A 16227-nucleotide genomic window follows, 5' to 3' on the forward strand; every position below is an offset into this window, starting at 1 on the left:
AAGCGACCGCTTCGGTGATTGTTCTCCACCGTGCCCCTTTCCTGTCATATGCGGTGCCTTGTGCAAAGGATTCGGCTACAGTTAGCTGTTTTTTAGCTAAGGTTTGTTGGTCAGTGCGGCTTTGTTCATCGCGGAGAGACTGGCATTTTTCATATTCGGCTGGATTTCTCTGTTTCAGGTGTTGGAATAGGTTTGTGGTGCTGCTGCCTTTCACTGCGATAGGCTTTAGGCAAATGTTGCAGCGTGGTGTCTGTTGTTCCACATCTGTCGCAGCAAACCCATACCAGTTCCAAACAACAGATGACTTTATTCCTTTCTTGGGAACAAACTTCCCGCTCTCACCGGTAGCCATTTTGTCGCTTGCTGTTGCTGTTTAGTGTATGATGTTGTCGCTATGGGAAACGAACACTACGGAAACCCCGGGGAGCCAAAAATGTGCTATTACACAAAAACTCGATTTACTTATTTTTTAAATCGCCCGCAACAAAAAATTCGAATTAATTCATTCAATCGATTTTTCGCCCAGGCCTATTATCAAATAACAACAATATTATTTACGAATCACTCCTTTGATCTAGCTTCGAGAGGCAGCGCATCTCGGCCAATCTCATGCACAAAGAGAGAGAAAAAACAGCCCTGTTTCAAAGACAGAATGAAAGCCAAAGGTTACCGTAGTTATTACAACTTGGGTTCATTTTTTTGAAAAACCGCCCTTATGGACTGAAGGAATTTAAATAATTGGGGATTGAACACATATTTGGAAGTGCTATCGAAAGGTAGAGAGTCACCACTTCTTTATTGTCTCTCTAGTTATACCATTTCATGCCAATAAATCTGAATGAATTATATTTTGGTGCTCATGGCTTCCGTAAAAAGGGTAGCATGTCCATATAGACAGAAGTTTAAACATTTATATTTGTAAGCAGCATAGCTGAAGCGGGCATCCCGGTGGGCTGTAAGAGGTTTTATACATCCAAAGAGCTTACTACTACTATTACTATAAAAACCAGACGAGGCATAAAAGGAACAGACATCTAACTTGGACTCAGCTTTTCATTGAAGTTTTACGGTATGTAATTTAAAGATGTGTGTCTGTGATGTCTTAATGTTCCCACTGTTAAAAGAAAAAGCGCAGAAGCCTTAAAGGAAATTAAAACCATCAGAAAGGCAAAAATCTCGAAACATCTCCAAAGTAGTGAGGATCTGCTGAGTGTTGTTGTCTGCGTCTTAAGTAAAAACTATGAATTAAGAATTAAATTTCTATTTCTCATTAGAGGAGAATAACACAGAATAGAATAGTCGAATGATGAGTTATATAACTGTGACTTTGTTAAAGGGCCAGGAACAACAACCAGAAATATGTTTTATAAGTTAGCTCCTGACTTCCTACAAAGGCTTCTGGGTTCCTTGAAGAGTTCCAGTAGTTCAAAGACATTTTGAACGTCAATAGGCTAAGGGTGCGATTATAAAACAACAAGCACACATCATTGTCCTCTGCTACAGCACTAAAAAGTACAATGCAAGAACTTAAGAGTTTGACATGTATGATTGCTCAACATTTTGAGCACCACTCTGGCATACAAAGAATCTCTTATGGCTGCTAATTTCGCTCATACTCAAAATAAGATGGGAATAAATTTGTTTCCACGGGGCGTATGGCAAGAAGCCTCTCGGCCACATGTAATTATCTTCAGGCAGTTTGAAAATAGCACAGAACTGAATACAGAATACTAAAACCTGTCTCTACATCTCCCACTGTAACTCTGTATCAAACACACAGAGCTGACGAAAATCAGGCAAATCCCTCACATTCTCCACACACTCTGTAGAACAGATTAAATATTCTTTTCCAGAATATTTAATCTAAGTATTATAACAGGCGTATGCGTTCAACCCAACAGGCCTTTTCAGACATCCTAGCAGGAAAAGCACAGGTATTACTAATAACATTAAAGATGAACGAGTAAAAGCCATCATTTGTTATTAATGACACCCGTGCTTTCCTGCTAGGACATGTAAAGATGTCTATGAAAAAGGCCTACAGTTGGATAACCTTGGGGGGAAAAAACCTTCAGTGAGGCTGGGCTGCACTACATTCTTGATGAGATTATTAGCTGGTTATTATATATTACTTACTTTTATAGCACATTTTCCTCCTTTTGAAGTTGAGCACTGTGTAGTTGTTTGCATGGATGGTCAGGTTGAGCTGCACTGTTAAAACAGCTTCTCCATCTACCTTGCCGGAACAGAAGAGGTCCACTCTAAAGACTGTAGACACACACACACACACCTCATTTATAGAAACTTAATGCATGATATCAGTGAACTGTAAGATTAATACATAAATATATAAATGCAGGCTTTAAACAATTTTGTTCAGCATCGTGAAATTCTTACAATGTTGTATACAACTTTATCACCAATGTCTATTAAATTGATCAAAGCTGTGATGATGAATCACCTCTCACTTTTTATGTTAAAATTTATGCAATATATACAATTTTACGTTATAGTTTTGTCAGAAATTTAAAAAATTAATTCCTCAAGGAAAAAGTTTAAAGCAAAGGTTCAACATTTTGGGAAATACACTTAAATTCACCCCACCAGCACCATAAAGCTCTCCAATCAATATGGTAAAAAGTACACTTCGCTGTTTTACTGGAGGTTATATGCCCACCTATTTCTTGCTAGTCGCCAGATTTTGCTACCTCTTGAACTCTTACCCTGGTTCAAGTCTTTGTGCTAAGCTAAACTACCTAGGTGCTGGCAGCGTCATATTCAACAGACAGATGTGAGAGTGGTACTGATCTACTCATCTAACTCTCGGCCAGAAAGTGAATAAGTTTATCTCCCAAAATGTCAAACTGCTTTAACAGAGAGTGGCAAACTACTTGATATAGTAGCTACAACAATATTTCAACAACTGTTGTGTTACTGAGCTGCAACTAAAACTCCTCAGCATTTTGACAACTAGTTAGAAAAATATTGATTTACTGACACCATTTTTCTACAAAATAGTATACATGTACGTGCCCTACGAGGGCACGGCGCAACAAAAGGTGTAAATTTGACAAACCAGAGGGAACACGGGGCACCTCCCCTTGAGTGGAGATGTTGCTCTGTGGTTGGTTCATGGCAACGGGGTTCTCCATGAGGAAGCCCAGCCGGTAGTCAACCTATAAACAAGGAATGAGGAACAAATGTTGTCAACACATAAATGGGATGCCTTGCATATGTGCACAAGTAAGCCTGTATTAAAGTGATCGATCAATAGTTCCCGATTCTGAGATTTACCTTTGTCTTTGAATGCCATGTGAAGTGAAGGCTGTTGGTCTCACTGGGCACAGGCAGAGTGAAGGAGAGAGCATAATGATTCACCACACTGTCTCGCACATAGTAGAGCTCCGCATCTAGGCCTGTGTGAGGACAGAGGACATAAAGTTGTATCTTATGAGAAACTTTTGACATGATTTTACTGAATATTTGAGAAGAAAAAACACAAAACACAACAAATGTTCTAATTTAGAGGTAAATGCACACACACACACACACACACACACACACACACACACACCAAGCCTGAGGAAAATGGTAAAATGTTGACTCAAAATGCTAGCTTGGATTAGGAGGTTTTCCCCCCAATAAGAGAAATGGACTAACCACATCTGTTAGTACTTGAGGCCTCTTAGTGCCCAAGTGAAAAACTTCAAATCGTTGAAGTGAGACAACATCCAAAATATGACCGCAATTTTCTATCCAGGAAACAAAACAGAGAAGGGTTAAGAGGAAGGGGATTGGAATGCTTTCGATAAAACAAAATGTGAACTAGCACACAACATTCACAGTCAATTCAACCATTCGGTCTATACTGAATGCACAGCTTATGAAATGCCATAGTGCATAATCATGAGAAAGCTAGATGGGTTGGCACTGTATGTAGCGTTTCTTTCTCAAACCCTAACAAAGGTAAAGCTAAAAAGTTTTTTCCCCCCCTTGGCTCTTGCTGCATCAAAAAGTCATAAAAGTCTAATGTGTGCTGGTGAAATCCCCAACCCTGGCCTGGGGCAGTGCTATCAGTCCTTGAAAGTGTCTGTCTGGCAGAGTGGGGTCTGTCTATCAGTCTATAGACACTTTAAAGAGAGGGGAAGAATGTGCCCAGGCTCCCCTAATACCCTCGGGCTGTCTCAGAGCTCCGGCTCATAGACCTCTCTCACATTGGCTCAATTAAAAACATTCTCAGGCATTTACCAACTCAGGGGAGGGGACGGGTGTTACATAAACTAGTATTTAACCAAATCTAAAGAGTAAGGCTGGCTTTCCTTTCCTTTATTTAGGAATCTGCTCCTTGTTCATTTTCACTGAGCGAGAGGTTCAGATAAAATGTAGGTCTATAAATGTATAATTAAAAGCACAGTGAACAAACAATTGCTTAAAATATATATATATATACACACACACATATATATATATATATATATATATATATACACACACACATACATACATACATACATACACACACACACTCTCACACACTTGTGTAGATAGATAAAAAACAAATGTTATATTATATTCAAAATGATCCATTTTGTTTCATTTATGACTTTTTCTTTTTTTGCTTTATTTAAATTTAACCTACATTTACTTGCAATAATCTGCATTATGCTATTTTTTGAGTATAGAACCAAACAAGCAGTAAATACAACATACAACTGAAACAGTGACAAATTTACACATCAGGCAGATACAGAGTAACATTTGTATTTACTGGGAGTCGTGTATCTGACTACTTGGCAAAGATATTGTTTTCACTCTCTTTTTAGGTCTGTTTTGGTCTCCACAAACTCCTGATAGAGATATTAGGCTAATTAGCTGCTAAATGTTACATTATGTCCACCAGTTAATCATTAACTTTGTTGGGTTTTTGGTGAGAAGGTGTGTACAGTCGATATTTAGAACTTTTCAACAGAAAACAGCTGCCTTTATTTACCAGAGATCACTCAGGGGCGACAGTCAAATAGAAAGTCATTTAAGTTTTTTGATTAGGGAAGATAAATTTGATAGCTACATTAAGAATACAATTTTAAACAAACAGTTGTATTAAAAGCCCTAAGAGTTCCCAGTTAAAAACAATTAAAAATGTCAAATTAAAAACAGTTATGCAAAACAATTACAAGTAGAGCTTTCTAAAATGCCCAAAAGGTACTGGTGTATTGATTTTAAGGAGGTGCTGTATTTTATTCCAGGAGTCAGGTGGACTAAATTTAAACGCAGTCTTTCCAAGTTCAGACCCAACACGTGGAACTTTAAGAGCCAATCAGTATCAAGTCTGATAAAGCCCATCTGAGTGATGAAGCAATACTGAGAGGTAATTTGGTATTTTTCCAGTACGCTGAACAAAATTATAAACACTTTTGTTTTTGCCCCCATTCATCATGAGCTGAACTCAAAAGATCTAAGACTTTCTCTATGTACACAAAAGGCTTATTTCTCTCAAATATTGTTCACAAATCTGTCAAAATCTGTGTTAGTGAGCACTTCTGCTGCTTCTTCTTGCTGAGATCTTTGAGTTCAGCTTATGATGAATGGGGGCAAAAACAACGTTTATAATTTTGTTCAGCGTACTGGAAAAATACCAAATTACCTCTCAGTATTGCTTCATCACTCAGATGATATAATTTTGTTCAGTGTAGATCAAATGAAACCAGTGTGCATCACTTCTCTCTTGAAGAGAAGACCATCCAACCCTATCATATAAAATACAACAATGTGAACCACAGGTAATACATTTCAAGACAGAGTGACAGAGTCCAGAAGTTTAAGAATTGAAGGATATGCGTGCCTATAAATCACATCACTGTAGTCCAGGACTGACAGCCTCAACAGCCCCTTTCCTACAGAACGTGGGAAAGATTTATTCCTGCCAACCTTTTACCTGAGTCAGCACACAAGATACATTAATTTAAATGTGACTTTTTCCACCAATCCAGATGCTAAGCCATTTAGATTCTGTGACTGTCAATTATGAGTTTGTTCAGAGTGAAGCTATTAAGATCAATATAGTCCAAAGCTCTGGTAAATTGCATAAACTTTGTTTTTATTAGCATTTAGTACAAGTCTCAGGTCTTTAAGACACTTAACAGATGTGCACACGGCCACACAGTTTAGTCCTGTAATAATTGCCTGTCTCATGCTCCGCTCTGTGTACCTCCCTTGTCTCAACATGTGTCCACACTGCTTTGATACCAATTAAACTACACAACCAGGCATAAAGGCCCAAAGAAGGACCAGTGTGAGTCTGCTTCAAGTTTGACCCTCCCACAGCACCATAGCCATCCACCCAAACTGCAACACCTTTCAAAACAGGAATGTGAAGGAATGGCAACAGAAGCCTGTCAGTGTACACAGACCGAGGATAGGATAGGAATAAGTGGTTCCTGAGGTTAAGGACGGTGAACCATGCACTACACTTTTATCACTGACTCACACTCGCGGCTTTCTGGAATGGGAAAACAAGCAATGCTGGAAGGTGGGCCTGTAAACATGATTCTTGTTAGTCAGTGTTGGGTCACAACTTAAAAATCACTGTGCTGTTAATATAGATGCAAACGTCTCTAATGCTAACACGCACGGAAAAGAACAACATCCTTTTGAATTCCAGAGCGATAACTTGGCAGCACGTTGTGTTTTGAGGGATCATTTCCTGCTGGACATTTCCATTTCTCTCCGTTAGTGTTAAGTGATTAATGATTGCACACTATCACCTGCACTGATCTGAAAACACTCAACTCTAGCACACTTGAGCACAATGAAACAATGACTGAAAAAAAAAAAAAAAAAATCAATGCCTCATGTTTACAATCCTCTATTTTTCAAATATGAAATTAAAGCTCTCTCTCGTACTGCATAAAACTAATTACACCAAATGTTGTTGGTAAAATAAATCTAAAACTAAATCTGTTGTGTGACCTTTTCAAGAAAATGATTGCGGTATTCACTCATCATTTTCAAGTCATACAGATATGTCACATGGTACAGTATGCATCTATTCTTCTTCAGTAGAAAAACATGAGGCCAGTAAGCCCATCAATCATTAAGCACATATTAACCTACCTAAATATTTTTGGATAAAACTGGGCTTCATTAATACATAGTTTGGCCCACAGTGACACGCTGCTGTAAGAACCAACTGTTAAAATCAGTGTTACAGTTTACAGTTTATGCTCAACATGCAGAAATCTAGTTATTCCTTTCTGCAGTGTAAGAAGTAGTGAACATATTGACAGTCCTTGTTCAACGCAAAAATGCATGTTAAGGTTTAGCCAAACCTAATATAGGGCTACAGTCAACAGTCAGAGTTTGGCAAATCAAGTTTTTTTTGGATAAAACTCTTTTTTGTTACCCACTTGATTTTGCTCACTAAAACTGCTGAAGTCTCAAACAAACCTTGGCTGAACTTTGAAATACGTTTTGCATCTCTTACTTTAGAGTTGTGTAAGGAAGCCAGAATGCAGAAATGATTACAGTGACCATCATCTTTTAGTGTACAAAACATCCAAACCTATCATTTAAGCATCACATCACAAAGGGCACCGTGAGCATCAGTGTTATGCACTCACGGTAACCAGTGCAGCCGCTTACTACGCCAACGTCACTGATGGATCAATAAAAAAATGTGTTACACAGACAAACATCAATGGATTGAGAAATGTTTTTTAAAAAGGTCTATCGACCCCACAGAGGTTAAATAGCTGGCACTCAGACAGAACGGAAGAAGCCTCTTGGATGAGAGGTACACGTCTTCAAGCTACCTCAAACAAGTCCAGCTGCCCTTGATTATAACCAAACATGGATAACTATGACCTGGATAACTGAGAATCTTCACAGACAAACTCAATCTATCATGTCAGTCTTTAAATTAAAAGAAGATTGACATAAATTAAATTCCATTCATATTAATTAATCAAAAGATTGACATGGTTTGTTGTGCATCAAGCAGAATATAATTTATCTGCAGACTATGCTGGATGACAGGAGCAATAAAAGCCTATTCCATCTGCTACAAATAAGCATACGAATATAGTGTGTGCATCAGTGATTTAAAAACACATAACGCATACATCGTCACCTGAGTCACTGATTGGTTGCTTTCCTCCTAAAAAAAGCCAGCATCACACACATCGTAACTGTGCATCAGATTGTTATAGCAAGTGTCAAACATGTCGGCAAAGTCAATGCTCTTATTCCGAAATGCTCCCTGTGATAGTTGCTAGATGCACCCGTCAAGACGATAAACGAAAGCGATCCAGAGAGCTTTAAAGAATGTAGTAGAAGCACAAAAAGGACAATTAAAAACAAGTCATTAACGTGGGGCAGGCTACACGCTGCGCTGCTGAAATGCTTCTGAGAGGCTTCCAGTGGAAGTTGATGCCGTAGATAAACATGATTTGTGTTTATACGTGTCTCCTTAGAATCTAGTGTGTTTGTTGGTAATTGTCACTCTAATATTTATTTTTATATATTTTTTTATTATTATTTTATTTATATATAAACACACACACACACACACACACACACACACACCTTTTGCTGTTTTATTTCCTTATCTAATGAAAGGTATGAAATGAATTGTCCTTATGTACTTCATATATAGCTTTGGCAATATTGTTGCTATACATTCATGCCAATAAAGCTAATTTGAATTTGAATTCTTGTGGTGGTTTACCATTGAAAGCATGAGTGAAGAGCTGCTGAATTCTCCTGGTACAGAGTATCATTGTACCGTTATTATTTGTTTGCGTCCACTACAATCAACTGAGCTAAGCTTCATAGTCCACGTAGTGGGTCCCCTCCCAGCCGGGAAAATTATGAAGTACTGAGGCAAACCAATGAGGCATCATTGGTTTGACAGGGATTCCACACAAAACGAATCACATGAAACACCCTGCTGACATTCCTAAAGTACCAAGACTTTATATCTCAGATCTCCCCGCCCCCACTCCACTATTCCTCTGTTGTTGGCCACCGAGTAGTTCCACTGGAGTAGGACCTTGCTCAAGAGCACATCGACACTTCAATCAGCAGTGAAGATTACTCACTCGCTTCCCCCACCCACATCTATCCTACTGGACATTGAAACTGACATACTTTTACACACATTAAAATCAGTCATATAAATATACTTAACATGGCCATCCCTTTCATTTACAGACGTCAACCCAAAACTATAAATTACAACAACAAATCAGGAATAATAAAACTGTGTTGGTCTTAACATTTTGGGCTCTTCAGAGTTGTAAGTCAAAATACAGCGTTGTCTTGCAAGCTGCGGATCACGTTGCAGACTTTGAAAGAGGAGAACAAAAGGTGGCGGTGGCCAGGTGGTAATGTCCTGGACAGATATAACAAAGACCTTCTTGTGCACGCAGTCGACACTCTACCTCCCAAAGTCTTCATCCCCGAGTGCTCAGGAGATAAACACTCCCCTCCAGCCTCTCACTAGGAAGATACTGGCTACATTAAACAAGGAGGCAGAAAATGAGGGCTCACGTGAAACTCTATCAACATGAAACTCCAAACAAATCCCCAGGCATGAAGGAGGCAGGAAAGCAGAGTATAATGTAACAAGGATCTCAAGATCTAAGATCTGGGACACAGTGGACAAGCTGTAAACTGAATAGAGCTGGTTTTGGTCTGCGATTGAAAAAGACATGTTAGGTAGAGCTGCAACGATTAGTCGTAAATCAATTAGTAATCGATTAAATACTGTGAGTTTTTTTTTTAAATATCCAAATTCTCTGATTTCAGCTTCACAAATGTAAATATTTTCTGGTTTCTTTACTCCTCTTTGAAGGTAAACTGAATATATTTGGCTTGTGGACAAAACAAGATATGTGAAGACATCATCTTGGACTTCTCACCATTTTCTGACCATCTCGAAAATGATCGACAGATTAATTGATAATAAAATCAATCGTTAGTTGCAGCTTTAATGTTAAGAGCAGTTTAGTTTCTCAGAAGCAAAAACAAGACATGGTGACACTGAAAGCCAGTTATTATTGCTCCTGTCTTCACTATGTAAGGTTAATCGTGGTCACAAGAGTTTTACCATCAGAAGAGTGTGCCACCAACCAACATGCTTGGGAAAACAGCTATATAAAAAGTTGTAATAAACATGTGTCTGCAGGATATAACCAAGTACACAAGTGGAGAACTTACCCAGAACCTCAGGACCATTGCATTTTTGTATTGCAGCCCAATTTCAAGTAAAGATTCAAGTAAAGCTTTGTAACAAAAAGATGACTGATAGGTCAAATACTTTGCTCTACTTCAAAAGGCATGAAAGGTGAAACAAATTCAGAATAGGCAGTGTTTAAAGTGCTGAGTTAAAACATTCCAATTATTTCAGCAAATAATAGCTCAGGCTATCAACTTAAGTTTTATGGCATTTAGTAAAAATATGAAGGACAATACACTTTAATAGTGGCACCCATCTAACACGAAGCACTGGGTTAAAAACTTCAGCTGGAAATCACATTGCATGCAATCACATCTCACAGTTAGCTCTCAGAGATGTAGGGCGCTTGATAGTTAGATAACTATTCATCCAGGTTACAAGGTCTGCAGGATTGGGGTATAAAGACTGGGTATGTAATTTGAGTTTTCCTACAGTTTCAACCTTTAATAGACAACTTTGAGGTGTGGTAAACATTTGCATCTTCCTGAAGAATAAACACCAACTACATTAGATAATGCTACTAGAGCCCGGCCGATTTATCTTTACGCAGATGTTTTCGGCCGATATGAGCTAATTCACTCATGTCATGAGTGCAGCATAGTTTGCCCACCAGAGGGTGCTCTGCAGCTCTCCAGATGATAGCACTGCCTACACCATAAAACAGAACGATCAGCTGAACAAACTCTCCCAGAGTATGCAGAAACAACAAAGAGGACTGTGTTGCTGGTGAGTTGGGTCACAGCACTATGTTTAATGTTACGGTACTTGAGTGGTGGAGGCTACGCTGTTGACAAACTTGATCACAGATTTATTTCTGAAACAGTGTGGCAGTTCTAGTGAACAGTCCTCTCATTTCTCCCTAGGTCATCACTTCTAAATCTTTTCTAACATAGCTAACATGGCTAAATTAGATTTCCCACAAAGCTAACTTATGCTATGAGCTTATTCCACTCACTTAAAACTGCATTCTCTAACAGCCAGCAGGGGGCGATTCCGCTGGTTGCAAAAAGAAGTACGGTTCCATTAAAAATAATGGTAAAATGTTGCTGCTTCTCAGCTGAATTATTTCCTCGTTAAACACTTTCATAATGAGTTGATGGTCTCAGTCACTAGTTTCAAGTATTCTTCAACACAACATGATGTTCATTGAGTAAATAGATGATAATGCAGCATATGTTTTTGGGCGGGACTACCTTGTGATTGACAGGTCGCTACAATGGCGAACCTGTCAATCACTTGTATCCGCTACTCTATCCGTCATAATGCGGCATTCAGACCAACCGCGAATTTTCTCCTCGCGATGCTTTCCTCGCGTGAGTACATTCGCAACAAGTGTTCACACACAACGCGAGAAGGCGATTTTAACGCGATAACGTGATTAAACACAACTCGCCATTACTACAACTGTATGAACCCAAAGTAAACATTTTGCTGTGATGAAATAGCAATAAACGGATTAAACTGATGCCGAAATAACTACAACATGATGCAGATTTGTTAAACATATGAATTCATGCTTTGTCTGTCAGCAAGACAGCAGGACAACAACTTCTAAAATGTTTGTTTTCTGAATGGAGTTTGGATCGATCAGGGCTATTCTATGCTAACTTGGTCACAGTAAAGTACAATGATAGCTGGAATAAAGTTACAGACACATGTTTTCTGAACTCACCAGTAGTTCAACCTCCTCGCTTTCTTTTCTCCAAGTAATGTCCAGTTTTTATATAAATATGAAGTTGTAGTTCGACTTAACGACGCTAACAACAACACTGGAACCGGATGTGCACGGAAGCTAGCTGCTGAGAAGCTCCAGCGAAGATAAATCAACGTTGAAATCCCAAAAACTAAAGTAAAAAGCTAATTTAATAAAAGCAGTTAACTCCGCGCTCCTCCCGCGAGTAAACGGCGTAGTTGTCAGAACAGAATCCCCCCCTCTCCACACAACACTCTGAAGCTGTCGGTGACGTAAGGACAATCTCAACACTGATAGGCTATCGTGACTCAGAATCATGCGAATTCCTTCGCGTTGCCTGCCTCACCCCCTTCTCGTTGCTTTGCCCCGCCCTACAGAAAATCGCGGCTCTACGCGTCTTTGCATTGACTTTATATGTAAACTCACCGCCCCAAACGCTCGCTTTTGGCCAAAACTGCTGGCCGTTAAGAGATAATGCAGCTTTAAGTTCCGTCTGCATGGTTTCACTTTCGACCCAGAGGTTGCCGCATGATTGATATTAGAGAAATTACATTTGACAACCTCTCGTCACATAACTACAACTCTGGATTGGACATCGGTGCAAAACAACTGCAGGATGTTGAGTTTCATTTTTTATTTTTTTTATTTTAATACTAATGTTTTTACATTGGCCCAGTGAGTTGCTAGTTCAACTGTCCTGACGTTACATTTTACTAGCCCTCAGCCATCGGGCCACCGTCATTGTCGAACCCTGCATGGTCTTCCGTAAACGTTGTGAGACCAGTAAAAAGCTTTCAACCGCGAACAATTTTATATTTAAGCATATGCTAAGAAACGTGAAACTTAGCCTGTAGAAAGAAACTCCAGCAGCTAACGTTACTGCCAGTGAAGCACCCACTTGGCAGGAGAGTGGCGTTAATCAACATTTTGTGCTTTGTAAAAGCACTGAATACTTCTCTTATAAGTGCATGTGCAAAACATTAATGTTAGTTCAAAAGTCGAGACTCTTGCTCGATTTTCTGATCTCAGACAGTGGCGTTTAAAAACGTTGTAGGTTTCGTTAAAATCATACTCATTGTACTCATTGTTATGAATACACAATTAGTTTAAAAAGTCGGGAGAGACTTGCTTTGTTTTTTATTATTTTTAAATAGCCTATATCCATAGCCAGCGTTTCCCACATGTTCATTTATTTGTGGCGGCCCGCCACAATATCGACACATATTTGATTGCAGAGCACCGTAGCGCATTTGCGCAGCACATCCTCTTGCTCGTCCCTCTCTCTCATAGTGGTTTGGGATCTGGACCTGGTCTAATGTGGTCTACACGTGAAAAAAGCATTGAAATCGCCCTTTATAGTATTTTCACAAAATGAAAAAAGGTTTCACAAATCTGAAACTATGTTTGATTGAAAGTTTAGCCACTCTGGGACAATCTAGTCCAGATTTGACAGCTCTAGGTATAGTGGTTTTGGATCTGGATCTGGTCTAATGTGGTCTACATGTGGAGAAAAAGCAGTGACATTTTTCATTTTCACAAATAAAACAAAAGTTTTTTAAAATCTAAAAGTGTTTCAGACAGCAATAAGGCTTTGCCTAAAATGCATAGCAGTTTTCACAGCAGAAAGAGGTGCAAAAAAATGGAGTCGGTCGCTCAGCACTGTAAATTAGCTTTCACTGAAGATCCCCTTAACTCACTTGTCACTTGGCTGAGGTAAAGAAAAGTTGGTGTATTGATAATAAAGTGCTAAGTGCAACGGACAGAAACTTGGCAAATGAATGACGTACATGAACGATGCGAGAAACGTCACTCATAGCTAAAGAGACTAACAGTGGCAGCAGATGAAAACATCTGTGTGGAGCAATAAGGTGACGGAACCCTTCCTCGATACATAAAACAAACATTAATACATCATGTTTTCCATTTTGACAGGCGCTCCTTTTATCACATCATCTCCTTTAACCATCTTCTTCTGCAATGGTTTAATGGCACCTGACTGGACAACTAGTACAACCTCCTGTGTATCTGGATGTGACCAATTCCTAATAGTCACATTACGTACATTATTTCCACATTTTCTTTTGCAGATTTTCTGGAAATGTTGTTAAAATATGTAATCTATTTGAATAGAAACTTGGATTTTAATGAGGCTTTTTCACTTTCTTGCCCAAGGAAAAGTTAGGCATAGCCCAGCTTCAGTGCATGTCCCAACAGAAAACCAGCAGTCAAGCAATTGAAGAAAAGCACAAGTATCAAAGTGTAAAAGGAAAGCGCAATAATAATGTTTAAATAAATCATGATGTTGTATGTTCTTTGAAAAGCACAACCATACATCCCAACCAAGGACACCAACTAAGCTTTTTCAGTTAGGCAGCAACAACAGCACTGGTTGCAAAAATAGTCACCTCTGAAAGTATCTTACAGCTAAAAGAAAAACACACATTAAGTCACATTCTCTGTGGTTTCCTTTGATTCACTTCAAAGATACCATACATCAGTTTCCCTTTTATATTCCACAAAGTGCCCCGAGGGCAGACAAGGAAGAAGGCAGGGAGAGGAATCTGAGCAAGACAGTCTGCCGCTGTTTATAGGCACCTCATTAATGGTTGAAACGGGCTCTTTAGTTTACTCAACAAATATCAAATGATTTTCTGAAAAAAAAAAGATTAGCTGTTTGAGGCAGGTTCTGTCATGAGCCAACTAACATGTAATTTAAGAGGTCACACACACACACACTCTTACGCATCTATTTTTGGATGCTGTTTTACATGGGCAGCTTTGTGAGCACAGCAGCAGTTTTAAAGCCTGAGCTGTGTACGCAAGGTCAAATATTTTTGCATTTTTTTTGTTTAGAAAAGGTGTTTCCTACCTAAATTAGAAATGCTAAAAAAAATTAGAAGGCTTAAAACAAGACTGCTCCTAATATTTCCTTCTCTCCACCATGTAAAAGCAAAATTCAATCAATGTAACTCAAGCATGGCAGTGGTCTCAACAGACAGTACAACTCAAACTCTTATGGCATTTGCTGTCATACGGACAGACAAGGAGAAAAAAATTATTTTTATATATTTCTGATGATTTTAACACAAGGGCAACAATTTATAAGACGGGTCGTTGCTTTCCAGAATCTCCTGTACAAGCAACAACCCATCTTTTGTCTAAAAGAGCAGCAGCTCTTGGACAAAAGATGTGAGAGCAGGGGCTCCCCTATTCAACCACAGGATCCTTGGAGAGAGGCATGAAGGAAATGAATGCTGCTGCCAATCACTCCTCACTGTTCACAGGCTCTTTTTCAAAGCCCCTGCTTGCCTTTCAGCTCTTCTTTGGAGGAGGGGAGGAAGGCTGGTTAGCCGCCATGCACTTGGCTCTTCAGAATACAAGGACAATTTTGCACGCTAGCTCAACATGTTTTGTAAGACCTGGATATTTCAGTTTCTGCATGCTCAGGCAGAGTTATTAAGCCAAACTCAGACCTACTCACCTGATTGGGCAAAAAATGACCATGTTGCTAGAATTTTCACTTTGGCAGTCACAATGAAATAAAATAAAACTTTTCAGTGTTTTTTAAGATGACGATATGTGAAGTTTAGTTGTACTATCAGGCAGAGTTTGTCTGATTAAAGTCTAATGTTTCCCCTTCCCACAAGCTAAGTATTGGAAAAAAAAGACTTAATGGAGGAACTGCTTATTTTGTCTACAATACTAATTTTGGTTGGGGACTGTGGAGCTATGGTTTTGTTTTGACTGGAAAAGCCCAGCACAAATACAGTGAGCGGCAAGACCAATGACAGTTAGTATGCCGTGGAAGAACTAGAAAACAGACTCTCTCAGTGCTTACTTTCCATCAAGAAGAATTCCTCTGAGTACTGGTTCAACCGCGGAAAACTGGGCTCCAAGTGTCATCGTTACAGGAGAAAGCAAATGCATGTACAGAAAACTTATTTTTACTTCACCGCTCATCTTCACATGGATGGTCAAAAGGCCAGGAAAACAGGGACAGAAAGAAAGCTATTGAAGCTTGTAAAACTAGTCATGGGCCTTATGAATGCAGTATTTACCTGTTGTTTTATGAGCAGTGTGATGCAGTGTGTCTCTCGCAACAACCCTGATACATTTTTGAACACCCTCTGAAATAAAAGGCCCTCTGGAGTTGTAAATCCTTCACAGCAAACACAGACACATGGTAGGCTTCTTGCTGCTGCACCTCACTCAAAATTTGAGCTTAAACTGTTTGAATTGGGGTTGTCATTGGGTTAATTTACCTTAAAGTGACTGAATTTGAGCTGGCAGCTGCAAC

At 39.2% G+C, this 16227-nt stretch overlaps 1 protein-coding gene across 3 annotated transcripts in view; it reads right to left on the reverse strand.

The window, feature by feature from the left end:
- The window catches only part of ryk (receptor like tyrosine kinase), a 51648-nt gene that overhangs the window by 29869 nt on the left and 5552 nt on the right, over positions 1-16227 (reverse strand). For all 3 annotated transcript variants that reach the window (XM_046049026.1, XM_046049025.1, XM_046049024.1), the window contains exons 2-4: positions 3295-3416; positions 3077-3176; positions 2137-2268 (exon numbers count right to left, since the gene is read on the reverse strand). In XM_046049026.1, the coding sequence (XP_045904982.1) occupies positions 2137-2268; positions 3077-3176; positions 3295-3416 (354 nt within the window). The remainder of the gene's footprint in view (positions 1-2136; positions 2269-3076; positions 3177-3294; positions 3417-16227) is intronic.

Source organism: Micropterus dolomieu, linkage group LG05 (assembly GCF_021292245.1).
Source record: "Micropterus dolomieu isolate WLL.071019.BEF.003 ecotype Adirondacks linkage group LG05, ASM2129224v1, whole genome shotgun sequence".
Lineage (NCBI taxonomy): Eukaryota > Metazoa > Chordata > Actinopteri > Centrarchiformes > Centrarchidae > Micropterus > Micropterus dolomieu.